The 26485-nt window shown below is 50.8% G+C and overlaps 2 protein-coding genes across 4 annotated transcripts in view; one reads left to right on the forward strand and one right to left on the reverse strand.

The window, feature by feature from the left end:
• The window catches only part of Stab2 (stabilin 2), a 143366-nt gene extending 133783 nt beyond the window's left edge, over positions 1-9583 (forward strand). For all 3 annotated transcript variants that reach the window (XM_087902081.1, XM_087902082.1, XM_087902080.1), the window contains 7 exons: positions 14-120; positions 1612-1731; positions 2535-2675; positions 3764-3871; positions 4575-4703; positions 6926-7042; positions 9116-9583. In XM_087902081.1, coding sequence (XP_087758207.1) covers positions 14-120; positions 1612-1731; positions 2535-2675; positions 3764-3871; positions 4575-4703; positions 6926-7042; positions 9116-9172 — 779 coding nt within the window. In that variant the 3' untranslated portion in view covers positions 9173-9583. The remainder of the gene's footprint in view (positions 1-13; positions 121-1611; positions 1732-2534; positions 2676-3763; positions 3872-4574; positions 4704-6925; positions 7043-9115) is intronic.
• Positions 9584-11030: 1447 nt separating this feature from the next.
• Nt5dc3 (5'-nucleotidase domain containing 3) overlaps positions 11031-26485 on the reverse strand; it is a 51169-nt gene continuing 35714 nt past the window's right edge. Inside the window, exons 7-14 of the mRNA XM_048418291.3 lie at positions 24599-24659; positions 24090-24192; positions 23852-23953; positions 22008-22089; positions 20875-20961; positions 19600-19740; positions 15195-15259; positions 11031-13226 (exon numbers count right to left, since the gene is read on the reverse strand). Of these exons, the coding sequence (XP_048274248.2) occupies positions 12974-13226; positions 15195-15259; positions 19600-19740; positions 20875-20961; positions 22008-22089; positions 23852-23953; positions 24090-24192; positions 24599-24659 (894 nt within the window). The 3' untranslated portion in view covers positions 11031-12973. The remainder of the gene's footprint in view (positions 13227-15194; positions 15260-19599; positions 19741-20874; positions 20962-22007; positions 22090-23851; positions 23954-24089; positions 24193-24598; positions 24660-26485) is intronic.

Raw genomic sequence — 26485 nt, forward strand, 5'->3', positions numbered from 1 at the left:
CTCTCCTTTGCAGATGTGAACTGCACCTGCAAGGTGGGTTATGTGGGTGACGGCTTCTCGTGCAGTGGGAACATGCTGCAGGTCCTCACGTCCTTGTCCTCGCTCACGGACTTCCTGGCGGTACGTATCCTGTCTCTTTGCTCCACTCCAGCAGGGAGGCTTGCCTGCAACAGCTAATGATGATGACGTGAGACCTTGAGAGAAGCCAAAGCCCACAGTTGAGATTAAGAACACAGGCCTCATGGGAGGAGGGGGGCCCTATAGCAACCTCATGGGGTGGTTGTGACCTTTAAAGGACTTGATATTTTGACACTGTGAGCACGTGGAAACCTCTGGGTTCATCAGTGCAACACAGGTATTGCCTCTGTTTGCATCTTGCACAGTTTAAGAAACTGATCAAACAAAAAAAATAGCGTAACTATTTTCCCTTGAGCACATTATATCTGAAGCAAATGGACACATTTTTGTCTTTTCGCAGCATCAGAATTCATTAACAGTAAATTCACAAGCAATGTCACTTTTATTGGTTGCAATTTACCATGCAATCCTCTTGTGTCCTTGATAAGATGACCACTGGCAACCACAGGTTCTTTGATTCCACTATTGATTACTCCCACTAACTCTCGGGCCATCTAGTGTACCTCACACAGTAACATACACACATACACACGCTAACTCTCGGGCCATCTAGTGTACTTCACACAGTAGCATATACACATACACATGCTAACTCTCCGGCTATCTAGTGTACCTCACACAGTAACACACACATACACACGCTAACTCTCGGGCCATCTAGAGTACCTCACACAGTAGCATACACACATACACATATTAACTCTCGGGTCATCTAGTGTCCCTCACACAGTAGCATACACACATACATACATAGGTGACAGAAAATGGCTATAAAAATGGTTAAAGAGGCCATATGGAACAGAACTGACTCAATGCCCAGTCACCCCAAGTGGTTAGATATTCAAAGAACCCCATGACAGAGTCTGGAGGACAGCGTGGGGGCTCAGGGCAGGTGAGGCTCAGGGTTAGGCATGTCAGGTTTAACTGCAAGTAAGCGGCCCCCTGCCAGCAGTGGTGAGCAGCTGAGCTGAGGTCCTAGAACAGTCTGGGGTTCTCTGCCATCGAGCATGAGACCCATGCACCGTGCCAGATGGTTGGACAACAGATGAGCAAGGACCGGGGTTCAGTATCCCTCCTTTTAGAGGTGAGGAGGCTGCGTCTTCATCAGTCTGGGATGTGGACTAAGTTCCCAGGCGTTTCTCATGTGTGTTAACAAGCTGTTTATCAGCCCATGCTCCATGGCTCCAGACAGACAGCAGTGTCTTTGCACATGTGTGGGATACAGCACCGCCCTGCCTCTGCACTCAGAATGGAGTGGGAACTTGTGCCTCACAGAGTGCAGCAGGACAGAGCGTCTGAGGCAGATTTCTGAGAAGAGGAAAAGCCATCCTAATATTCTACCAAAGGCCAGTGAGAAGAAGCGTAAAGGAAGCCAGCCTTTAGTCCAGAGGCACTGTGCCCCCCAGCTCCCCCAGCCAACCCAACTCCCCACACAGTGCTGGCCCATCTGACCATTTCCCTTCTGCTCCCCAGGAGGTGCTGGCTTATTCCAACAGCTCAGCCCAAGGCCGGGCATTTCTGAAACACCTGACTGACCTGTCCATCCGTGGAACCCTATTCGTGCCACAGAACAGTAGGCTCATGGAAAAGAAGGTGAGTGGCGTTCGTGGTGCCTGCACTTTTAGACGGGATGTGTTATATCAACACCACAGTGTGTCACAGATCACTCCAGCACACGAGAGCGCATGTCTCTCATTTACTGGGGAAGTGACGGTACAGGACCCTGTCAGAGCAAAGCAACAATCCCTACCCCAGATACAGAGGGGTACCGTACCCCATCAGCACACACAGATGTGGAGCAGCTGTTACTTCCGATCTCAGCAGCCTGCAGCCCCGGCTGGCCTGTTGGCAGCTCTGCCCTGCAGATTCTCAGAAACAAGCAGACTAAACCGGTCACAGCAGGGGGCAAGGGTGCTGCATGCAAACCTCCATTGCTGGTGCCAGTCAGTCCTCTGGTCATGTCTGCTAACGAGACACCAGCCAACAGGTCACAAGGCTGAGCCCAAAGTCAGGGAGGGAAATAAGGGGCCAGAGGCAAGAATCCGGGGAAGGAAGAGGAATCGGGCCCTGGTGCAACAAGTCCAACACACCAATCTTCTCATGATGTGGTCCAAAGAGGAGAAGTGGGCTCGTTCAACACCCCCGCCCCAGCGGCCAACCAGTAGACTGTGAGCTCCAGGCACTACCCAATCACAGGACTAGAGAGCACCACCTCTGTCTGGCTCCAGGCTGGCTCTGAACCCCTCCAGGCCACTCGCTGTAGAGAGTGAAGATGACTTCCTATGTGCTGGTTACATGTGAGCCTTAGGAAGGACCCCTAAGAAAAACGTGCCATCTCCAGCCATCACTCAGAATTAACACTGTTCATCTGCTTTGTTCCCCCCCCCCCCCCGTAGAGCCTGTCCGGGCGCGACATTGAGCACCACCTCACCAACGTCAGCGTCTCTTTTTACGACGACCTCGTCAATGGCACCGTTCTGACGACCAGGCTGGGAGGCCAGCTGTTCATCACCTCCCGGCAGGACCAGCTCCACCAAGTATGAAAAACCTTCCGGGCTTGTGAGAGCTAGAGAAACACATGCAAAGCTCCTGGCATGCAGTAGACACTCAATAGCTGCCAACTATTATAATATGAAAGTCATCTTTAAATCCACAGATCGGGGCAGTATGAATGCAAACCGTGGCTATGACATTACATACGAACAGGCCACCCAGAACCTTGGCAACAGACTGGCCTCGGGATGGGTTAATGAGGCCGGAAGAACTGAACGGTTTTTTGTTATATTTTTGTTTATTGCTTGTTTGTTTTGAGTTTTGGTTTTTAGAGAGACAGGGTTTCTCTGCACAGCCCTGGCTGACCTGAAACTTGCTCTGTAGACCAGGCTGACCCCAAACTCAGAGATCTGCCTCCCTCTGCCTCCAGAGCACTGGGATTAAAGGCATGCGCCACCATTGCCCAGCCAGAGAAATGAAACTGTTTTGAAGATGTTTTCCTTCTGTCCATTTGTTATTCTGTCTCAGGCATTAACGTGTGAGCTTCCACGTTGAATTTTTCTACCCAACTTCTCTAAGCTCCGTTTCCTCATTCGATGAGTAGGAATGAGAGCGTCCGTGTGTTGTGGTGGTGCCAGTGATGAGCACAGTGTCCGTGAGCTCAGATCCACGGGCTGTCAGGATGTGTGGAGACTAGCATCTGATGTGATGAGCCCTAAGGGGAAGTGCGTTAGACAAGTTCCCCTTAAGCATCCGTGTGCATCCGAGCCACCTGAACCTATCAGGTGGTAACTCCGCAGGTGGGATGTGGAGCCTCAGTTCCACCTACACCACAAACTAGTGTGCTCACACCGGGATTAACAGAATCCCCCTGGAGGTGCAGTGTGAGCTGGAGCCCTGCTGGAGTGATGGTGGGCAGGCCATTTCCTTCTGATAGCTCATCTCCCACACAGAGGGTTGGGGAATAAACCCAAAGGTCTCCGCAGCCCTTGGAGCAGCTTGTCGGGTGGCACACAGGGGAGGCCAGGCTGAAGCTTCGGCCCTGAGGCATCAGAACCCTGTGGGAACCACCTCTGTGGGGAAGAGGCAAAGAGGACCCAGGCCTCACACTCCCTGCTCCTCGTTTCCCTAGGAGACCAGGTTTGTGGATGGAAGAGCCATTCTGCAGTGGGACATCATTGCCTCCAACGGGCTCATTCATGTCATCTCTGAGCCTCTGAAAGCCCCCCATGTGCCAGCAGTGAGTATTCAGGCTCCTGGCGAGGAGCCGGGAAGCTCCACTGTCAAATGTGCATTCCCCAGCATGCATGCCCGCCAGCTTCCAGTCCCACTAGTTTGTTGATCAAAAGAGGAAGATGAGTCGGGGGAACCTGTGGAAGGGAATGAGAAATCCTAAACTGATCTCTGAGCATCTCTGAGCCCGTTCTCTCATCTACCCAGTGTGCAGACTGGTTCACAGCAGTTCTCTGACCTGGGAGCCTGCAGGAAGAAACACTGAGTGCTTAGAGCAGCTCCTGGCACAGCCCACAAGCTCCCAAAAGGATGGCTGTGGTTACTGTTACTATCCTAACATTTTCTCAGGGGCACACGAGGTGAGCTGATAGCTACTAGAAAGTTCCACAGCATGGTGGCTGTGCATATATGCTCCAAACCAGATAGGTGTTAAAGCCCACTGTGCCTCTAGAAAGCTGTGTGGTTTGGGCAAGTACTTAGCATCTCTTTGCCTTAGTCCCCCTATAAAAATGGGGGAAATGACTGTCCATATCTCTCTAGGTTATTATAAGTAATAGGCCCTGGCAGCAGTGAGGCCTGGAATCATGTTAATTTGGCATTGTTTTAATGAATCACTCCAAGGTGCCTGGACAAGCAAGAATAGGGCAAACTCAGACACACTCTCTGGGGAAATCAGGTTAAGAACTGACCTCTTTCCTTTCCGTGTACAGAGCCCTGCCCACACTGGCCTGGGGACAGGCGTCGTCTGTGCTGTCATCCTGGTCGCCGCTGCAATTGCTCTGGTCGCCTATTCTTACTTCCGACTAAACCAGAGAACAACTGGCTTCCAGCGTTTCGAGGTAAGAGAGAGAGCTGAGCCAGCAGAGATGGCGCCTCTCCTCTGTTTGCTCTGCACACACAGGCCACACACACCTGTAATCCCAGTGCTCAGCAGGCAGGTACAGCAGGATCGTGAGCTCTGGGCTAGCCAGGGGTACACCACGACTTCATGGCCAGCTAGGCAATGAGATCATGTTAAAAAAAAATAATAATAAAATAAAATTTAAGAAAAAAAAAACAGACAATGAAAACAAAAGCAAACTGAGCTGGAGAGATCACTCAGCCACTGAGACGTCTACTTTGTAACCATGAGGACCCGATTTCAACTCTCAGGTTCCATATAATAAAAGCAGGCACAGTGGTGGCTGCTTGTAAAACCAGCACTGGAAAGAGAGACAGAAAGTCTCTGAGATTCACTGACTAGCCAGTCTAGCTGAGGTAGCAAGCTCCAGGTTCAGTGAGTGGACAAGTCTTAAAGAACGGATAATACCTGAGATTGTCCTTTGGCCTCCACATACATAAGCACACATTGGCCCTTGTACACCTGCACACGCACAAACACAAAACAAACCATGACACCAGGATGTCTAAGACTGTGAGGCTTACAAAGAGCACACATTTATTGGCTTGGGGCTCTGGAGCCTGGGAAGTCCAAGGTCAGGGCTGGCACAGCTTGGCTTCTGACAAGGGCCTCACGCCACCTCAGGAAACTGGAATGCAGGGAGGCGCGTGCAGAAGTGGTAGGACATCAGGGACAGCCTCACTTGGCACCATGCCGTCATGGTGACTTACACCAGGCTTCACCTCCCACGGGTGGCAGTCACACCTGCCATCCATCCACCCATCAGGAGGAACACAGCCCATCAGGCCCATTCCAGCAGCCAGCTCCAGGGGCTGGGCTACCTCAAATGTGTCCTCACCCGGGAGCTGGTATTTGGTTATAAGCAACTAGAATAACCAACCCCCCCATGCTCCTGCTTCCTGGGAGGAGTCTCAGATGAGTGCCCACCATGATAGGTGTGGGCATCAGGACTGGCCCTGAGAGTTGGGGATCGGGGTCTAGCACCTCTCCGCACAGCTTCACTCTCTAGCCAGCGCATCCCACTCCATCCTATTTGCAGAACTGAGTCTACCTCGTCAGCAAGCTCCTGAGGTGACCAGGGGGTGGCCCTATGTGTCAGCCAGTCTTCTGTTCTCAGGTTATGTGGAAGAAAAGCTTAGCTCATGGTCCCAGTCCATGGTGACTTAGCTTTTGGGACTGTGGGGAGACAGCACCTCACGGGAGAGTACTCACCTCATGGTGCCTGGGAAGCAAAGAGAGAGGAAGAAGAGGGGCCAGGCTTCCCAGGTCCCCTTCATGGGCACACCCCTCAATTACCAAACTTCATACCACTAGGCCCCACCTCCTAAAGGTCCCACTGACTCCCAAGAATGCCCAGGAATAGGGTCCAGTCTTGAACCAAGAGCCTTCGCAAGACACGTATCAAACCCTGAGAACTGGGCTGGGCAGAAGTGCAGCCGTGGAGCGGCCTTCGTCTTGCCCTCTGTACCCTTCCCCGGTCTCTTCCACACTCAGGAAAAGCTGTTTAGTACCCTCAGGTAATAGCCCACGCCTCCCAGAAGACAGCTGGCCATCTAGGAGCTCAGAGGCAGCTCTCAAAAACATCTCTTACTATAACCAAAACACCACGAGCTAGACCACTTCCAATCGACAGGGCTGTTCAGCTCACAGACCTGAAAGCCGGGTAGTGGGAGGTCACGTGGCCTTCCGGGTAAGGGCTTTCCTGCTACAGAGGACTCGGAGCCAGGTCCTGGCCTGAGCCCATTAGAGCCACCATATGGACTATGCTTTGCCCTGCTGTTCCCTGTACCCAGAACTACCACCCCACAGGCCCTGCCTCCAAACACCACAGCAGAACCAAGTCCCCTGCCCTCCTAAGAGCTCAAAATGCATGTTTGGGTGAGAACATTCAAACCATCATTTTTAGCACATATATGATCTAAGTTCAGGGATGGCCGCACGACTCCAGGGTAACGGGCTCATGGGTGCTCATGGCAGGAGAGACCTAGCAGCGGGAGCCATGGGGAGAGACACACCTGGGCAGACACGGAAGCTGTCACGTGGGCCCAGTGCCTTCTATCACATGTCAATCATCTCAACAGTGCCCTGAAAAGGCTCCTGAGATGGACAGTGCCTCGGGGAAAGTCCTGCCTCTCAACCTTGTGATTCCTTTCTTAACAGTCAGAAGAGGACATCGATGTCTTGACCTTTGGCAAACAGCAGCCCGAGAACATCGCAAACCCTGTATATGAGAGCTCACCATCAGCACCCCCCGAGGACTCCTGTGACCCCTTCCCAGTGAGTCTGAGCTTTTCTCTAGGGAAGGGTTCAGCTGGGGAGCGGGATGCTGGGGTGCAGGATGCCGGGGTGTGGGATGCCGGGGGTGGGGGGCGCAGGATGCCGGGGCTCGGGATGCTGGGGTACAGGATGCCAGGGTGCGGGATGCCGGGGGTGGGGGGCACGGGATGCTGGGGTGCAGGATGCCGGGGTGCAGAATGCTGCCTCCCAGGGAATGCAGTGGGTCTGCACCCCAGGAAGAGCCACCCTTCTAGAACGCATCTCAGACAGCAAGCCTGGGGCCAGTTTTCTGTTCAGAGCAAACTGGTGACTGCCTAGCCCACCTCACAGCCTGGTGAGATGCCACTGCAGAAGGGAGCGGACCTGTAGGAGGGGCTTCCCTTAGTTGTGCTCACAGCTGCCTCAGTTCTTTCTTGAGCAGAGCCGCTTCTTACTTAGGGAGGCCTCTAACAACAGGTGGTGTTCTGGTCTAGTCTTCCAAGAGGGGACTAAGTTAGTGAGGCTTGAGCATGGATGGGGCTACTCTGCCTCTACCCAGGGCACCCCATTCACAAGAAATAGGAGCGGTAACCTGACTGCCGTTTTTCATCAGTTCTGGGCTAGGAAGTGAGGGGAAGGCATTTTAAGAATTTAAGCAGTGTGCTGAGCATCCTTGCCTGATAGGCATGCCACACAAGCTAACCATGTTCTTTGGATCAAGGCGACAATTGAATCTTGACTTCTATGGGTTAACAGCCCTGTATAATATTAACCAAAGCCAGCTGGCTGCTGTCAGTTCAGTGCTTAGAACATATATTTCTCCCACAAATCACAGTATAGTTTATCTTAAAAAAAAAAAAACAAAAACTCTGGAAGTCCCACTAAATCAAACACATATAGTATTTATCTATTTTCTTATTGAGACAGGGTCTTGTTGTGTATCCTTGGCTAGCCTGGAACTCACTCTGTAGGACAGGCTGTCCAGAACTTACAGAGGTTCACCTCCTTCTGCTCCTAGGGGCTGGGATCAGAGGCTGTGCCACCACACCTGGCTGTATAGTTGAATTTTTATAGGTTGTCGCTGAACACTACAAGGTTTTCTTGCAAAACTACTTTAAGATTATTTACTGTGATAGGTGTAGGTGTAAACCATGAGTCACTATCCTGTGGCTAGTAATGTGTGTGGTAGCAGGCTGAATTATTATCTTTGCAATGGGTTGAAAAATAACCCCATCGCAAATCTTGTTTTATTTTTTAACCACGTAAAGACTGTGTTCCGATTTTAGCAGTGGGCTCTGTTGGATTATGTTTATTGACTAGTGAGGGTTTGTTCCTGTTGGCATCGTCTTGTGGCGGGTGGGGTGTTAAGCTGCTCCGTGCACCCCATACCTCTCCGTAGTTTGCCTTCTCCTAGGGCACCATCAGCTTTATGCATGACAGAGTCACCTGGAGCAAAGGGACCACATTCTAGAATCAGGATTGAGCGAGATACAGTCAGAACGAGTGGCCAGAAAGTTCCAGTAAAGGACCCCTGAGCCCAGGACACCAACAGGCTACATCCTCGGACTTTAATATTGGAGAGGGGGCACCTGTCCCATCTTTCTACAACCCAAACACCCTTGAGAAACCCTCGCTAACGTAGTGTGCTGCTTGTCAAAACCTCGGTGCCGCTCAGAGTGGATGACTACAGGAGGCTTAGCAGGGCTCTCTGGCAGGGAGCGGGGCGTTCATGCCGTCACCTGCTTTAGTATTTTCCGTAGGAAACTTTTATCATTTTAATCACCACTGGCTCACCCTCGCACCTTGCTAGTGAAGCAAATATCCCTACGGTGCTGAGGAACCAACATCGCGGAGGACCTCACAGGCAGCTTCAAGCAGCAGAGCATGTGCGGCCCCAGCATGTGCCGCCCTAACCAGCACCCCCTTCCACACCCCACATTGAGGCACCAGTGCACCAGAAATCTCCTGTAATGTGTACGCATAAGACAGGGCATGCTTTCGGCTCCAGGGCAGCGTTTCCCAGGGGACAGCTGCAGGAGGAGCATCCCCACCCCAGTGTCACAGCCCTCAACAGTGACACCCTCTGTCTTCCAGGACGCTGAAGAACAGGAGGTGGAGAGCAGCGACCCCCTGGGGGCACTGAGGTCCTGATGTGAGCAGCCAGCCAACAGCCAGTGCCATGTGAACTCCCGAGCCAGCATGGCTCCACTGTGGATTCTCAACACTAGCTGTCTCTTGGATCATTTACTGTTTCACACTATGATACAGTCAGAAACCATACCTCACCTCTCTGGTTAATAGAGGGCTGTTTCCATGGGCAAGGTGCCACGTTCCCAGGACCATCCAGAGGGACCTCTACCTCCTCTGAGTCTGTTGTTCTGGGCATTCCAGATGGCCTTGCTCTGTTCTGCCTTATCTTTTAGGTTAACTGTGATCCTGTGGTATTTTCCTGTTACTGTAAGTGCCTAAGGCAGGGCTTCACCTCGTGAACTTTGTATCCCAGTACCCAGAAGTACCTGCCACAAGGATGTGCTCAATAAATATTATAGAACAAAATAAAAAGTCACTATGTGCCTAGGAGGGGTCAAGCTATGACAGCAAACTACTTATTAAGGTTAATTAGAGCCTTTCAATTGGCCAACGTTTGTCTCATGAATTCTGTAGCCTTGTTTCCTTGCATCTACTTTAAGCCGATGAGAGACCACTTCACACCCGCTAGGAGAGCAATGACCAAACTGCCCATCGGAAGACAAGCATTGGCGAGGGTGTGAAGATCTGGAATGTTTTGCCGGTGGAAACGTAATGCAGAGGCACTGTGGGAGTCTCACCGCTCCTCAGACAGTCCAACAGGATCCCCACAGAAGCAGAACTCCCCCTCATAGGCACATACCTGAGGGAAATGAATGGCTGCCCTCCCAGAGACTCACATGCACTCATGGTGACATGCTTCCTACCAGCCCAGAAGCAGAATCACCCATGTCCGTCATCTGACACAACTGAGCTGTGCGGTATCCGAGCAACACGCTTAAAGGACGCAGTGTTGCCATGTGCTAACGCACCTCGGTGTTGTAAGACAGTGGCCACAGCTGCTGCTCTTCCCCATCCCAACCCTTCTCCTCCTTCCCTCTCCTCCCCGTGTCACCCAGGTTGCCTTAAAGTCCAGATTCTCCTGCTTTAGCCTCCAGAGTGCTAGGACCATGGGCATAAGCTACTATATCCAACTGTGCTATTTTTTTTTTCCATGAGACTGGGGAGCTGGGAGGGGGAATAAAAAAGGCTTTAAAACCACCAACCCAGTCACTTTTACAGCTAAACAGCCTCGGTTGACACAAGGTTGACGACTTCTGGGATCGGGCTGAACCCAGGCTCTGTCTCCCTGAGCCCAGGGTCTGCAAACTCACATCTATGGACTTGGGATGAAGATTTCAGTAGACTGACATGCTGGTGCCTTCTCCCTGTGGACAATTGCTCACGACTCAGTATGCTTTGACAGCTAGCTGGCTCTGTACCATCCCAGTACTAGCCATTAGAGGGCACAGTGTTGGCATGATGGAGCCATTCTGGGGGACAGAGAGGAAGGCTGGGAGGAACAAACACAAGCAAGCAGACGAACCGCCATTTCTTGTTCTCCAGTATGTTGCACCCCCAACCACCCCCACCCCTGCATCCCCCACACCTGCATCCCCCACCCCTGCTGCCTGCCCGAGACAGAGCTCACACAAGTTTCTGTCTGAAATCTCCAGCTTCAAACCCCAGAAACAATCTACATTTCACCCTTTATCAGTACCCTTTTGTGGGTCCATTAGATTGCTTTTTGGGGGTGCTAGGCATCAAACTCAGGGCCTCAAGCATGCCGGGTAAGCACTCTACCAGGGAGCTGTAGTCCCAACCCTAGGATTACTTTTTGATCTTTGATTTCCTTTAGTAAAATAACCTCAACTCCTGGGGCCGACCATGTTTTGTGACTGACTTAAGTACACAGCTGACAGTGTACCAACAAACCAGGAGATACACCTCAAGCTTTTATTTGGCTGTAAGTTCATTATCACAACATATACAATCAACATGTAGAATAAATAGCAAACTGACATTCCAAATAAATAGTAAACCTACGTCGCATTTATCGTGCCTGATACCACACAGGCACAATATATCATTCCACTACACAAGAACTACATTGGAGCCCAGGCTCGTAACAGAAGACACGGGAGCACTGTGGGAGGAGAATGGAAATACATGCTTCATGCAGGAAGCTGTTACATGGGGTTCTGCCTGGAGCAGCATCTGAGAAGGGAAGGCGCAGGCCAGTCAGTAGGGTGGGCGTCTTTCTCTTCTCTTGTTCCCCAGTGTTAGCCACCAGGGGGGTTTGGCAGCTGGCATCTAATGTCAGCAGGTGATGCTCAGCACTGCTCAGCACTGTCAGGATCTCAAAGGGATGCCCCTAGGGCATTCGGAGCAGCACGCATCCTTTGGAGCTCCTGACAGTACTGAGCGTCACCTGCTGGCATTAGATGCCAGCTGCCAAAACCCCCAGCGTCTAACGCCGGGGAACAAGTGAACAGAAAAATGCCCACCCTATCTTTAAAAAAAAGATCAGAATGCTCAGCCCCAGTGTTTAGAACACGACACAGGAGGAGGGGGCCTGGAGGGTCACCTCTGCCACGGTGTTCAACACAACAAACAGCCAAGATCCCCATGGTAATACATGGCATCACAGTGGGTGCTGGGCAGCCATTCTGTATGTGGGCAGGCGCCCTACGAAAGGCCAGTGAGCAGTCTATCAGCAGATAGTTACGATCTATGTACTGTAGTAAAGGTGCCAAATAGCGAGCACTCGCCACAAGCCTCCTTCATTCGTGCCATTCTTTAGATTTAACAAGTGCCACACCACAGTTGCACGCCTGTAACCCAACACTCAGGAGACTGAGGCAGGAGGATTGAGTCCAAGGCCAGCCTGGGCTCCATTGCAAAACCCTAAGTGGAGGGGATGAGGAGGGGGAGAGGAAAGAAGAGCAGCTACGGCGGCCGCGGGAGCGCCACATCAGCCGGCAAGGCTAATCAGGCCACAGCACAGGACTGTGTCATCCCCCCCCCCCCCCCCCCCCCGCAACAGCAGCCATCTCTGTGGCTCTCAAAGCATCAAATACGTCCGAAGACACTGAAAAGCAGATGTAATAAAGGATTCCTTCCTCCAGAGCATGGAGGGAGGAAGAGATGCCCCCCTGTGATCTTGGCTCTCAGCATGAACTTTGAAATTCCACCAGCGAGCTGCCTGTCCCAAGCGCCCTAGCACACAGGCTTGCACTGGCCACAGACTGAGCCCCACGGCTCAGCTTCTTTTCTTTTATGATGTCCGACTGAAAGGCAGTTCTAACTAGAGCTGCCATCCCCTCACCCACTCCTGGGGGAGGCGGGAATCTGGCCATCACCCCTTAGCAAGGGGCAGACAAAGCAGGTTCACACTGAGGACAAATGCTTCTTGTTCTTCCTCAACAAAGTCGTTCTGGGAGGCTCTGGTCTCCTGGAGCAGCATGTGTCAAAGTCTGCAAAAGCCCAGGGTCAGAAGACGGGGGACCTGGCGGCAGATGTCACCGTGCCCTCACAGTCCCCAAGGCTCTGCTTGTAAACAACCAAGAAACGTCTCACAGAACCACGGCGTGTCCTCTCTTGACCTGATGAACACAGACAGCATCAAGAGGGCTCACTTGTCTCAAAAGCTTGGCATTGGTTCCACAGTAAACAAGGCTGCATCCGTGCTTCAATGCTGTGTGTGGAGGAGGGCAGAACCAGGCGGCCAGCTCCTGTCTCTACCTGAACAGGACAGTATTCGTGGTAAGGTAGAAAAAAATACAAAAGGTGTTGTCTGACTCTTTGGGAAAGCAGCTCTCAGGCCCACTGGGCCTTCTGTGAGGCCGTGGCCGCTCCTGGCTTTTTCCACAGACAGACACAGGATTACTTGGCCTGAGCCTCCTGCAGAAGGGGGGCTTTGAAGGCAGAGGGGCTGTCCGACCATGCGGGGAGCTCGTGCTGCAGGGGAGTCCTCCTGGGGTAGAATGTGTGGTGGACATCGTAGTTCAGGAGGCAGCTCAAGGACGCCATGTAGATGTCTGCAAACCTCGACAGGCGCCTCAGGAAGTAGGTCGGGTTCTGGTCTGTGCGGAACAAGCTCCCGAACTGGGCGTTGAAGAAATTTTTGGTCATTTCTCTGAAGTGTCAAGAAATAAAAACAGAGCAACAGAGAAAGGTTTTAAAGTGTTTTTTCTTAACTACCTGCGTAAAAATATATTTAAAACAAAAGCTACTGGAAAGAAAAAGTAGCCAGTTAGCAAAGAGCAGACCTAATGACCTAATTCCCAGAGAAACTGTGTGAGCCAGGTATGGGGCCCACACCTGCAACCTCAGCCCCAGGATCCGGGGCTGAAGTCAGGTCGGGAAGCCAGCCTAGGCTACACAGCGAGACTCTGTCCTACAAAACAAAGAAACCACAAAACACCATCTCTCAGGCCTTCTCTCAGCTAGCTGGTCACATTCCCCACCTCCACCAGTTAAAACACTACTCTGAGGCTGCAATGTGAACGCATGCTCCTCCAGACACACACTGTGTGCTGATCAGCGCCAGCAGAGCGGTTCTGGAGGTATTGAGATAAATAATTCTGCATGTTCCTAGGCCAAGAACTAAGCAAGGAAATAAAATGCTGTAAACCCTCAGGTCTTCTCATGGAAGCGTTATGGATTATTATATTAATTACCACTTTCCATGACAGACCCTGAAGTGCCCTGCATGCTCCCTCCCAGCCTAGCCCGCAGCATCAGGCAAGGCGGGAGGCCTCTGCAGCCAGACTCTGTGTGATCTCATCTCAGTCAATGTTCCAGAAAAATGGATTAGTGCCGTTTGAACGGCATATTGCAGGTTACAGATACAGAAGTCTCTCTTGCACAACTGTGCATAAAAACCACTCAGTAGTTATAGTGAACAACTCCAGTTGTCATCGGAGAGTGACAGCTGTGATGACCAAATAAATGGCTGCAGCTGTTAAAACCCCAGCCAGGTCTCTGCAGATGAGCTACACAGATGGCATTTAAACCTTTCCTGCAACATCTCATGGAGATGTAAGGGGAGGGACTGGGGAGGTGGCTCAGTGGTTAAGAGCACTTTTAGTTGTACAGAGGATTCTCAGTGCCCACAAGGCAGCCCACAGCTGTCCGTAACTCCAGTTCTAGGGGACGTGACGTCCTCTTCTGACCTCCATCGGCACAAGGCATGGATGAGGTGCACAGACATATATGTAAGCAAAACACTCCTACACATGAAAACAATCTAAATAAAAATAATAATAAAGAGAAGAAAAAACAAAAACAAAAATATGTGCAGATGGCACAAGTGTGGAGCTGACGGGCGATCCCTGCCAGGTGAAGCGCTTCCTTAATGAGCCATTGTAGGTTCCTGAAAGTGTGTAACCCGTGAGTGGTAGACCGCAGACCTCCAGAGACGGGTCCAGCAGTCAACCCCATTGTCCCCCTTTCCTACTTTCCTCTGCTCCACATTTTTATAGCAAAAGAATCAAGTCAGAATAAGCCCGAGCCAGGCAACGGGCTGAGGAAGAGGCAGGATGGGACTCCGTACAGGCGTGGCTTCTGCAGAACCTTCAACGTCCCTTGTCAAGTCCCCGCCACTGCTCAGGGACAAGAGCTCCAGAAACAACCCCTTTCCACATCTCGGGCTATGCCAGGCATAGGGCACCCACATACACGTGGCAGAGAGTGTGAAAGCAGCCATCATAGAGGAGCACAGTGTCACCAAGGCTCCTACGGACAACCGTTCCCTCAGGCACACTCATGACGTCTCTGACAGGAAGGCTTTCAGGAGCACACTCCTGAAACAGCAGGCTGAGGATCCCCGAGGATCCCGTGTTCAGGACCCACCCCCAACACAGTGCCAACAGCCATGTGTCGCCAGCTACCAACAACCTGGCACTAGTCACAGGAAGAAGAAAAGCAAAGCCATGGCCCCCAGGGTTTCCAGTGGCAAGGGCAGAGGACAGATGGAGCTCAGGGCCTCGCGTCACCATCACACCTGGGAGCTAGAACGGGATACCTCCGGACGTCACCTCGGATGCACAGAGCACAGCAAGGGTAGGGTGGCACTCACAGGGGGTGGATACGACACCCTTACCTCATCTCCTTCCTCTCCTTCTTCCACTCCTGCAGAACCAGCTGGGAGTCAGCATCTCTGTGGACCTGCAGGGACAGAAGCCGACTGTTTCCAGACCAACCCACTAGCAGTAAGGATTTCTTAAGGGGTAACTTTTCGTGAAAGAATCTCAGTCCTTAAGTCTAATGGGCAGGCGCTTGTGTGAAGTGACGTGCTCTCCCGAGTGAAAGCCTGGCTTCTGGACACACAGAGAAGCTTCGGTTCTCTGCTATTAGAAGCCTGGCTTAGGGCTGGAGATGGCTCAACAGATCAAGACGCCTGCCCCCAAGTCCGGTGATCTGGTTCTGTCCCTAGGGGAAAGAGAACCAACTCCTGCAAGATGTCCTCTGGCCTCACACAAATGAGGTGGCATGTGCATGCGCACACAGACACACATATACAACACTAGATCTAAGAAGAACATATTATAGCAAATTAAGATGTAAAATTATGAAGACATGAAACCATTCCTAAAGGTTACATATAACACAATACATATATATCCACATATGATATGTGAGCCATGCCCGTTACACACATATATTACATGATAAACACACATTACATGGTGTCTTCTGTCCCTCCTCCCCGAGTATGAAAACAACGGCTGAGGAGGGGCATGTGTGTGTCGTGGGAATGGGCTCAGTCAATCATGTGGAGTGTTCTTATTTAGTGAAGCTGATGCCTTTACTAACTACCTCACTTATGGTGAATGCACGCCGTAAGAAACATGGCGGTACATCCATAGCTCCTAAGCCCACAGCACGGGAAATTAGCACTGAAGTGTTTCGCTTACGCAAGGCAACGGGACTCAGATGCTCTTCATTTTTATATCCCGAATGTCACATTGGCTTCGACGAAAAGGAGACGTGACGGATTCTCGGGTGAGCCAGAATATGAGCAAATGGCAAAAGGAAAGTGACAAACGGCTCCCCGCGAGCGAGGAGGTGGCACCTCACCAAGGTTCTCACCACTAAATAGCAACAGCGAAGCCCGCCTCAGGGCACTCACGACCACAGGGGACATAGGCTGCTACCTCAGTCCGTGGCCGTGGGGCAAACTTGGGACTCAGAGGACAAGACTCTGAGAGTCAACCCTCCTGTTTGTCACAACTGCCCAGCTCAACCATCAGCCAGTCAAAACCTGTTCCAACTGAGCCTTATATTTCCTGCCTGATATCTGTCCAGAGCCAGGAAGCAGCTGTCACTGATAAATCCTACCTGAGCTCTCCTAAGGCACCAGGTACTGAGCCAGCACCTCTGAGCTTTGATGGGGTACTGTAGACACATTTTTAATTAGTGGTCCCATTTATTTTAGTTTTCAGTTTTAGTATGCAAGTGTTTCGCCTGTATGTATGTCTGTATCACACGCACGCTACCCTTCCGAGACTTTCTCCATCACTTAGGCATGAGCAGTCTCCTCTCCTGCCCCCGCCCCGGCCATGGCTGTACTGAGAAAATCTGGGTGCTTACAACACAGCCCACAGCCCACACCCCTACAACATCCACTAGCTGGCCTCAGTGAAATCTGCCAGCCCCAAGTCCACATCTGACCTGAATGGCCCCCGCAGAGGTCTTCAGACCCCACCTGTCACCGTAGTCATGGCCATTTGAAATGTCCTTCATGACCAAGGAAATTACTCTTTATAGTCATTTGTCCAAAACCAAAAGTTATATTCTTCTGCTTAATTCATCAGACTTAACGCCATATGACACTCTGCTACTCCTCCCCAAATTAACCCAATCTCACAGGACACAATTTCTTAATAATGGCTACCTATTCTGAAATTAACTATCACAGGAGGTTCTAGAAGCATAAGTCATCCGATCAATGGGAAAAGTGGAACTTTCCAGATTGGGATGGTGGTGGTCCAGGTACGGCGGTGAGGAAAGATATGTTACCCACATCACACCCAACAGAACTCTTGAGTGCATCAGAACTTGAAGGGATGCAGCAGACAGGTAAAGACCAAAGAGCTGGACAGAGGCCAGTGTAAGGCCAGCACCAGGGATTTCCTGCTAAGCTCATGGAATCATGGGACATAGACAGGCTATGCTCTCAGGCTTACCCCAGAGTTTGGAGAGGAAGAAATGAATGTGAGACCTGAACCTTAAGTCAGACTCCACATCTACCTGGCTTCACGCTGCAGACTACTCTGTAAGGGACAAGCGACCTTAGCTCCGAGTCCCAGTCTCCTCTCCTATAGCGTCAGGGGAGAAATAGACATGCCAATTCCCTTTTCTTACCTCCCTAGTCTATGTCTTGTGTGATGCATTCTGTGTCACAGGAATATGTAAACGCTATCATTCTCTTAGCTAGCAAGCATTTTCTGTAGGTCAGAGGGAGAAGAAAGAAAACCTCGTTCCAGAGACAACTGTAATCAGCCAGCACACGCAGGTCACACGTGCATATGCGATCACTACAGCCAGCACACACAGGTCACACATGGATATGCAGTCACTACCACCAGCACACGCAGATCACATGTGCATATGTGGTCACTACCGCCAGCACATACAGGTCACACATGGATATGCAGTCACTACCACCAGCACACGCAGATCACACATGCATATGCGGTCACCACAGCCAGCACACGCAGGTCACATGTGCATATGTGGTCACTACAGCCAGCACATGCAGGTCACATGTGCATATGCAGTCACTACTGCTAGCACACGCAGGTCACACGTGCATATTCGGTCACCATAGCCAGCACACACAGGTCACACGTGCATATGCGGTCACTACAGAGAGCACACGCAGGTCACACGTGCATATGCGGTCACCACAGCCAGCACACGCAGGTCACACGTGCATTTGATCAGATGCTCAGTCACAGAAGGAGTAAAGTCAGGCAGAAGCCATCTTCTTATCCTCAGAGAGAGGGTTGTTCCCAGACCCCATGACCTAAAATTGTGGGCACTAACAAACCATACACATACACACATACACACACACACACACACACACAGTTTTTCCTATATGTGTATACCTATAACAAAAATCAATTTATAAACTAGGCACAAAATGAGATTAATGACTAATGATAAAGAAATAGCTTTAGCAATATACTGTGAACATTATTTAAAACTTACGGATTGTTAATTTCCTAAATTTTCCATTTCATATTTTTTGACCACATAACCAAAGGGAACTAAAACAGAAACACAGAGAGCGTCCAAGTAAAACTATCACAGAGTCTTAGCCCCACCAGACAACCACTAAGGCGGCAAGCACTTCAGGGTGGTGCTGGGCAGTCCAGACTCAGGCAGACACGTCACTAACCTCTCAAAACCCAGCTTCCTTATTCTAAAATGTCCCTCTACACACGGGACAACTGTAACTGAAGGCTGTGCCCTACGCAAGCCCTTGGCACGACAGCGGGCACATAAGGAACAGCTACTATCATGTGACACAGACTCGGCAGCATTAGGCCAGATTCGACATCCAATATTTTTAGAAAACCACCTCACTGCACACACGGTAAAGAAAGCAAACAAAACCCCGGTCAGAAGAGCCAAGCACCAAGGTCTCCAGAGCCTCCAGGAACCCAGGCCTGGAGGACGTGCGGGGCCCCATGCACTGGAATGTGTACCCCGGGAGAGAGGACAGGCCTACCCTGCCTCTGCTCGAGGCTTGGCAGCAGAATCTGTGGGCAGCAGGCCATGGCCAGAGGCTGCAGGTGTGTGAGCCAAGAGTGGCCATCTGTGCCATTCAACCTAAGCATCTCACTCATTCACAAGGCACAGGCTGTCAAGCTGCACAAAGGGAGACAGGTGGCACGTGAGATGGGGTGGGAGGAGCAAAGGCAGTCACAGGTACAGCCAGGGGCAGCAGCTCGGGTTAGGAAATGACTGTAACAAAGCATCTTGTCTAAACTGCCCCAAACTGGCTGCATGACCTGCCACTGAACTCTGGATAGCAGCTAATCACAGTGCCGCTGGAGGCTGGCTCAGGATCCCAACTTGCTCTGTGACTCTTTTGGTGGCTAGATTGGCATGTTGATTCCCAGGGACCTTTCATTTTACAGACGGGGAAACTGAGGCCAGTGCAGGGGAATCCCCTGGTAATCTAAAGCCAAGGAGGGGGGCTGAGCGTAACTGAGTGGGGACTGGGGAGCGCATTTCCACCAACAGAGAAACAAAAGTAGCCATTAAGACCAGGCGGCGACGGTTCCAAATGGCTCCCAGGAACATTTGTAAAGGTCCCATCAAGGGGAAAGGGCAAAATAACCACCAGCAACGCTACAGTATGCCGAGGACAGCTTAGACCTTATGCTTCACAATTACACAGAAAATACAGGACATGCTTTGGATCAGAGACAGTCCTGAAACTTACAAGGGAAAGGAGAGAGAGAGAAACAACACAAAAGCAACCTCCCAACCTGCATCTGCTCCAGAAGTCCGGTCAAGGTCTGCAGCCAGGTCATGGTCTGAATGTACTGCTCCGTGTTCATGATTTTGAGCTCGGACCGCAGCTCAGGGATGATGGCTCCGGTGCGCCAGCCATGCTTCAGGGTCAGATCCTGGTCACAGAGGTCAGAGGATGCCACATCAGTGCGCTCGGAACGCAACAGTGTGTCACCTCTCCCAGACAAGGGAGGCAGCTGCTCGGTCACTCTTTAATAGTAACCGTTAGCTATTAACCAGGTTGGATGCGGTGAATTACACTTCATTTAAGATCAATTTGGCCCCAGGCTTTGACCACTTCACCCGGAGAAAGTTTCTGCTCTGGAAATCATGGCTGTGACTCACAACTACTTCGGAGATTGGGGAGCAAGTTGGGGTCAGAGTGGCATGGAACCACTAACCATGATCTGGGGGGGGGGGTCACGGTCTACGAGGTCAGGGATAAGGAAAGGCTTACTCCAAATGCTCCAAATGGCCCTCATTCGAGCTGAGTGGGGTGCCCTGGAATCATAGCACCCCACTGCCCAGCCTAGGCCAAGGTTTCCAGGACAACCTGAGCTACACGCAAGGACTGGGAATGGAGATCGGTGCAGAGCATTGCCTGGCATGCACCAGACCCTGGGCTCAATCCTGTGGGGAGTGCCCATTATTTAATACTGCAGCACCCCCCAGACCTCTGGGGGACATCTATGCACCAGGTCCTTTGGGCTATGGGGAACCACAGAACCTCAAGCCTAAAATGGTCAGATAATACAAGCACACTGGGATATTTTCTTTATTCTACATATCACAACAGGTCAAGGTATTGATTTTGTTAAAAAAAAAAAAAAAAATGACCGGCCCAAGGGCTATGCGACACCTTCTACTCCTCAGAAGGGACTGACTAGAAAGAAGCCCAGCTGGCTATGTGCATTCGTGTGCAGTCTTGGAATGCTTTGATATGTTGATACAAGGGACAGAACAGTTCCTGACATTTAGTTCCTGGCATTTCATGCTTATCACAGTGCTCTCTATGGAAGGAATTTGCTTATTAAAGCTGTGAGCACATTTCTACTTTCCATCATTTCAGAGAGAAAAATAAAGGCTATCTTCTTCACAACTCCAATCTTTCCTGATTTGTCAAAGTGAGCCACTCAAAACTGTGACCCTCCCCACTCCTAGTGTCTAAGGAAAACAAAGATGGCGTCCCACCTCCACCCCTACTAGGCAGAAGAAATGACAGTCCCCACTGAGGGAAGAAGACTCCTCACCGCCAGGTCACTGTATATGTGGTCACCAAAATACAGCACTTTGGATCCTCTCCATCCAGTGAGCTTCAAAAACTCATACAAATTGCCCTGCAACAGAAAGGGGAGGTAGATCACTGTATGTTGGAAACACAGCAGTCCAGTCTACAACACCTATGCTTTAAAACTTGTAAAAAAATGTTTTTAACCCCTAAGATTTGTTGTGCATACCAACATAGAAAGCTAAAAGCACACTCAGGGAAAATTGTTTAGACCTTTCTTTGATGCCAAATGTACTCTGAAAAAATGTCACTGTCAGACAAGATGGTGCACGACTTTGGTCCCAGCACTCAGGAGGCAGAGCCAGGTGGATCTCTGTGAGTTCAAGGCCAGCCTGGCTGACATATGCCAGGCTAGCCAGGACTACATAGTGAGACTGTCTCACAAACAATGACAGCACTTCAGGCCACATAAGCCTCTTTGCAATGATCTTGACACTACCCAGGCATGCTGGGACCATCATTCCAGACAAGCGACTTTTAATTCTGTTGTGACAACCACAGCTGATTCCTTCTGCCAGCGGCATCACTGCTCCATAGGAGCTCTCCCGGGCCGTTCTATCAGCCACATCCAAATCTTCATATTAGAAGTAAAATGCCTGAATTAAAACTCGTTTTTCAAGGCCTGGAGAGCACACGCAATGGTAAATCGAGCAGGCTATTACAAACCCACCAAGAATGTTGAGTAAAGAAAACAATTCCAATGACATAAAAGTGATGATCAGCACAGCCCAGTCTCCTGACAGCCTTGCAGGAGGATGTCAAAGGGTTTAAAACCGCACCAGGAATGCTGGATGAATAATACACCAAGATTAATGGCCCTCAGAGAGAGCCCTCCGAGGTTTACTACCGACACTTTACATTTTATAGAGGGTAATGCTTTAAATATTATTTTTAAAAACGGTCAACTTTGAGTTAGGGCGAATGCCAGCATACGGAAACTGCATTGACTCTGGCCTAAGTTTTACCGTTTAATTATAAGCAGCTGGTCAAGGGATGGACTGTGCCAAGCGCCTGGCCAGCCTCAGTATGGGCAGTCCTGTGCATGCCGCCGACACAAAGCAAAGCAACAGAAAGAGCCAGGGAAGGCACAGATACCTGCTTGTAGATCTGGCCTTTCTGGAGCTTGTGGATTTTATCCCAGAGTAAGACACCTTTCTCATTCACCTTCCGGAAAGGTCTAACAGAAAAAGGAAGCGTTACTAGAACACGTGGCAACAGCAAAGGCTGTCTGCTCCACGGAATGATAAACAGGGACTCACGGAGAACATGAAGCAGCTCTTGGACCCCAAACCTCACTGCACCCTCTGACCCAGGGCACCCCATCCCACACTATGCAGACCCCACCAAAGACCCACTACCCATAAGTAGGTGATGAAGAATAAGAAAAAAATGAAGAAGTAAATAATCCTAGGGCCAACTGCCCTTGGCAAGCACAAGCCCTTTTAGCCAGGTTTCCCTGAACATCTGGCAGGGCAGAGGGCATCTGTTCCTCTAGGGAAGCTTGTAGGGACACTGCTGCCACCCTGGGTCAGACACCAGGTGGAGGGCAGGGGCACTAGCTATGATGGGGCTGGGATTGCGGCTGGCCCCGTCCCTCACTCCAAGGGCACAGCCCATGGGACTCAGGGTCCTTTTGGTGCACAGAAATAGAAGCTTCCTGTAGGTATCGAAACCGAATCTCCCTTTTCTAAGGAACATGAAGATCTCTGTGCACTTTTATTTATATGTCTTTTCTTTAATCCTGTGAGCAATCTCTCGTGTGACGTCACACTCCTTAAACACATTAGCAGCGAGACAAGCTGGCTGCTTATCCTCGCCAATCCGTCATCTTTAGTGGCTGCTTAACATCTCCTCACAAGGATATCCTGAATGAACGAGTCATCCTCAACGGCTGGGCTTCTATAAATAACGGAAGGAACGGGAATGTGTCGGCTGTTATTGCAGACATCCAGAACAAGGGGGAGAAGGTGTTGGGCCGTGAGGCCCTCCAGGAAGAGCCGGAGCTCTGACCCCCGCACTGTGGACAAACATGTCAGAAAAGTCTGGGTGAAGGGAGGCCCAGCCTTCCCAGGAATCCAGGAACTGTGTGAGGGCCGTAGAAGCAACATGGTGAGCGTGCCACTTCTGATCCGCTCAAGACTCTGGCCTGCATTCTCATTCTCCCTGCTTGGCTTTGGGGCTTGCCTCTTCTTCCAGGAGCCACTGTGGAACCGAGCATCCCCCAAGGAGTGTACACTTGCCACACTAACTTCAGGTACCACATTAGGGTGTTTGGACCCACCACAGCAAAGGCTGCTGGTCACTAGGAAAGGCCGTGCAAACCTTCCCAAACTAGTGCCTTAGACAGACAGAAACTATTCTTAGAATGCTATCACAAGAATCCTCAACAATGTGGGTCTCTAGAAGAGGGGGCCACCTATCTGTCCCCAGGATAAATGACATTTTAGCGCTCTTGTGCTGACCCCAACTCCTCCTCGTAACCTCCCAAAACTCCGGCGGCAGGGCGGAGGTGGGGGGTGGGGGAGAGGCATTACATAAGACATGGTTGAAATTGTCCTGGATGGCAGAGAAGTCTGCAAAATCCAGCTGCAATTTTAGGTGCACCAATTAGCTTTATTTCAGGAGACGCCACCAGGCAGTCTGGCATTGGAAGTGCTCTTATACGTCACAAGGCACCTACTTTGCTGTGTGGTATTAATCCTTGTTTTCCATCGTAGTCTATCAGTTTCTTAAAGCCTGACCCCCACGACCACAGCAACCCACGCTGAGCTGAGAATGCTGTCTGTGTGACCGCCCACTCTTCCCAAAGCTAGGTGTTACACGGGTTACAAATCAGGAGCCGTGCCTCGGATGCTTGGGATCTTGTAACTGCATTTCACTAAAGCACCCTCTTCCCGTATTCGCAGAATACCATCAAGCCCCCGACAGATGGGTCTTACCTCCTCTTATCGTTGAAGAAGTTGGGTTTCTCGGCCTGAACTATGACCACATCGAAGAGGTCCCGCCAGTCCTTCCCCACGATGTACCGCATCCCTTTGTCTCTGGAACAAGGCAGCCAGGTGAGCTGACACCAAAGGGATGAGCGCTTTAAATGGCTTGCAAACTACTCCTCCCCAGCTGTGGAAACGGATGGCATCTGAGCCATGAGCCAGCCGCTGGCGAGGGGACAGAACTTACACGAAGCTGCTGGGGCTGTTGGTGATGAGGAACATCTTCTTGCCATGGTCAGCCAGCTTAGCCAGCACCGCACGGGTCTGCTCGGCGTAACAGATGTACTTCTCTAAGGATGAGGGAAAAGTTCACACAGTCAGGATGAAATCAGGCGCTCCGAAGGCGCTTACAAGGTGGGTGCCTGGGCTAAGCGGTGTCCTAGGCACAGGGGGGAAACTCAAGAATGTCTCAAGGCAGGTTGAGTGAGGGATGGGAGTGCCCGGTGTTTGGGAAACAAAGACCGCGCGCGCACACACACACACACTGAAACAGAGGATAGTATGGCGCAGAGACCATCACCTCTCTTAGAACGATACTGCCAGACACCAAGCTCTAGAACAGAGGGGAGACACCTTCACTGCCAGAATCAGAGTCCTTAGACAACACCCGGGAGACGCCTGTGGTCCCTGTCCAGCCCCTAGGGCGTGAAGCTTAAAAGTCCACACAGCAGTGCAGCCAGCGCCATTTGTACGTACCAATGTCCGCTTCGATGGCCCGGTACATGATTCCCTTGATGTGGACATCCCGTATGGAGTCCTGTCAAAGAAGGCAGATTCGTCATCAGTGAAAGGGGAGCTGGAGTCGGCCCCGCTGGGGCAGCATCAGCGTTCACCCCGTCTTAGCCTGCCGCCCCATGTGCTGCACATCACAGCACCGGCCCACTGAGCCCAGGTGGCTCCTTAGGGGAAGCTGTGTTCCCACGGTGGCAGAAGCTGCTGCCGACGCAAATTCAAAAAGCCTCTCTTTCAAGAGGTCATTTGTGTGATTCTAAATGAAGTCCCACGTGACAAAGAGTAGTTTACATGCAGGATGGCGAACAATCGATGGCAGACAGCTTCTGCAGGAAGGGGTCCCTGGCCTGCAACTCTAGAAGCAAACAGTTCCAAAGCAAAACAACAAGACACCTCCTCTCTGGATGCCACCAGCAGGGCAAGAAGCTGCCCCAGTCCCTGTCACCAGGCAGCAGCAGGTCCAACTGGCAAAGGCAAGAAAGAGGAAGACAAAAAATCCATTGTAGGCTCAGGGCTGTGCCAGCATGGCCTTGCCAGGTGTCACTGAAGGGTTCCGCTTGTGGGGGGCTGGGTGGGGACTATGCAGCAGGCCCTTTGTAGACTCCTCAAGGACCCAGGGAACGTTCTGGCTCCATGAGCAGGGGTGTATGCCTTACAGGGTTAGTGTGCTTCTGTCAGAGTGGGCCACTCTGAGCTACACTCTGAACCTCAGTTACCTTCCGTATAAGCCTAAGCCTGTTCTGATTCTACACAACCCAGAAGACGATGGGTTAATGCGGGCTAAACTGCCTGGGTTAAAAATCTAGGCCCTGCAATTAACTAGCTGTGTGACCCTGGACCTTCAGGTTCTCGGGAGTGATGATGACAGTAACACCTCCGGGTACCAAACACAATGAGGTAATACGCTAATAGAAAACGCTCCAATCAGAGCCTAGGACGTCAGAAACTCTACACAGGCATTTGCTATTGGTGGTAGGATTCCCTGTAGCAAAAACTCAGCCTTCACATAACATTGTTCCTCTATTACAAATTAGTCTGAAATAGAACATGTCTGTATGCACAAAAGGAGAGTTAAAAACTAAGCATTCAAACTTAGCCCCATCAAGGTAATGCTGAGAAACTACAATGTGTCCTTCAACTCCAAAACCCAGATGTCAGGACAATCAAAGGTGGATGCTGGGTGTGGGAACTAGAAAGGTTATGAGCGCTGGTTGCTCTCCCAGGGGCCTGGGGTTCATTCCTAACACCCATGTCTGTAGCACAAATAATAGAAACCCAGAGACAGATACTGGGGTTCAACCTGAAGATCAGAGAAGCTAAAGCAGCCAGTCACTAGAGAGCTCTCACCTCTATGAAATCTTCACTCTGTTTCATCCCACCTTATAATCCTCTCTAGTGCTGGGATTAAAGCCGTGCACCACTACTGCCCAGCCTCTGTGGCTAACTAGCGTGACTGCTGGGATTAAAGGTGTGTGACACCACTGCCTGGCCTGTATGGCTAACGTGTCACTACACATGTCATGGCTTGCAACAAACTAGGGTACCAGACACACACACGGTATACAGCACACATGCAGAGAAAACACCCATACACAGAAAAAAATTATATATGTGTATATATGCATGTATATATATACACACACATATAATTTATTATTTATTGTTAAAGCCAGGCATGATGGCATATGCCTTTAATCCTGGCACTAGGGAGGCAGATACTAAGCTGGTCTCTGTGAGTTCGAAGCCAGCCTGATCTACATAACAAGTTCCAGGACAGCCAGGGCTACATAGTGAGATCCTGTCCCAAAAAGCAACTGTGGCTATAAGAACACATAGTAGATAAATGAAATG

The sequence above is a fragment of the Myodes glareolus genome, chromosome 26 (assembly GCF_982192425.1).
Source record: "Myodes glareolus chromosome 26, mMyoGla1.1, whole genome shotgun sequence".
Classification (NCBI taxonomy): Eukaryota; Metazoa; Chordata; class Mammalia; order Rodentia; family Cricetidae; genus Myodes; species Myodes glareolus.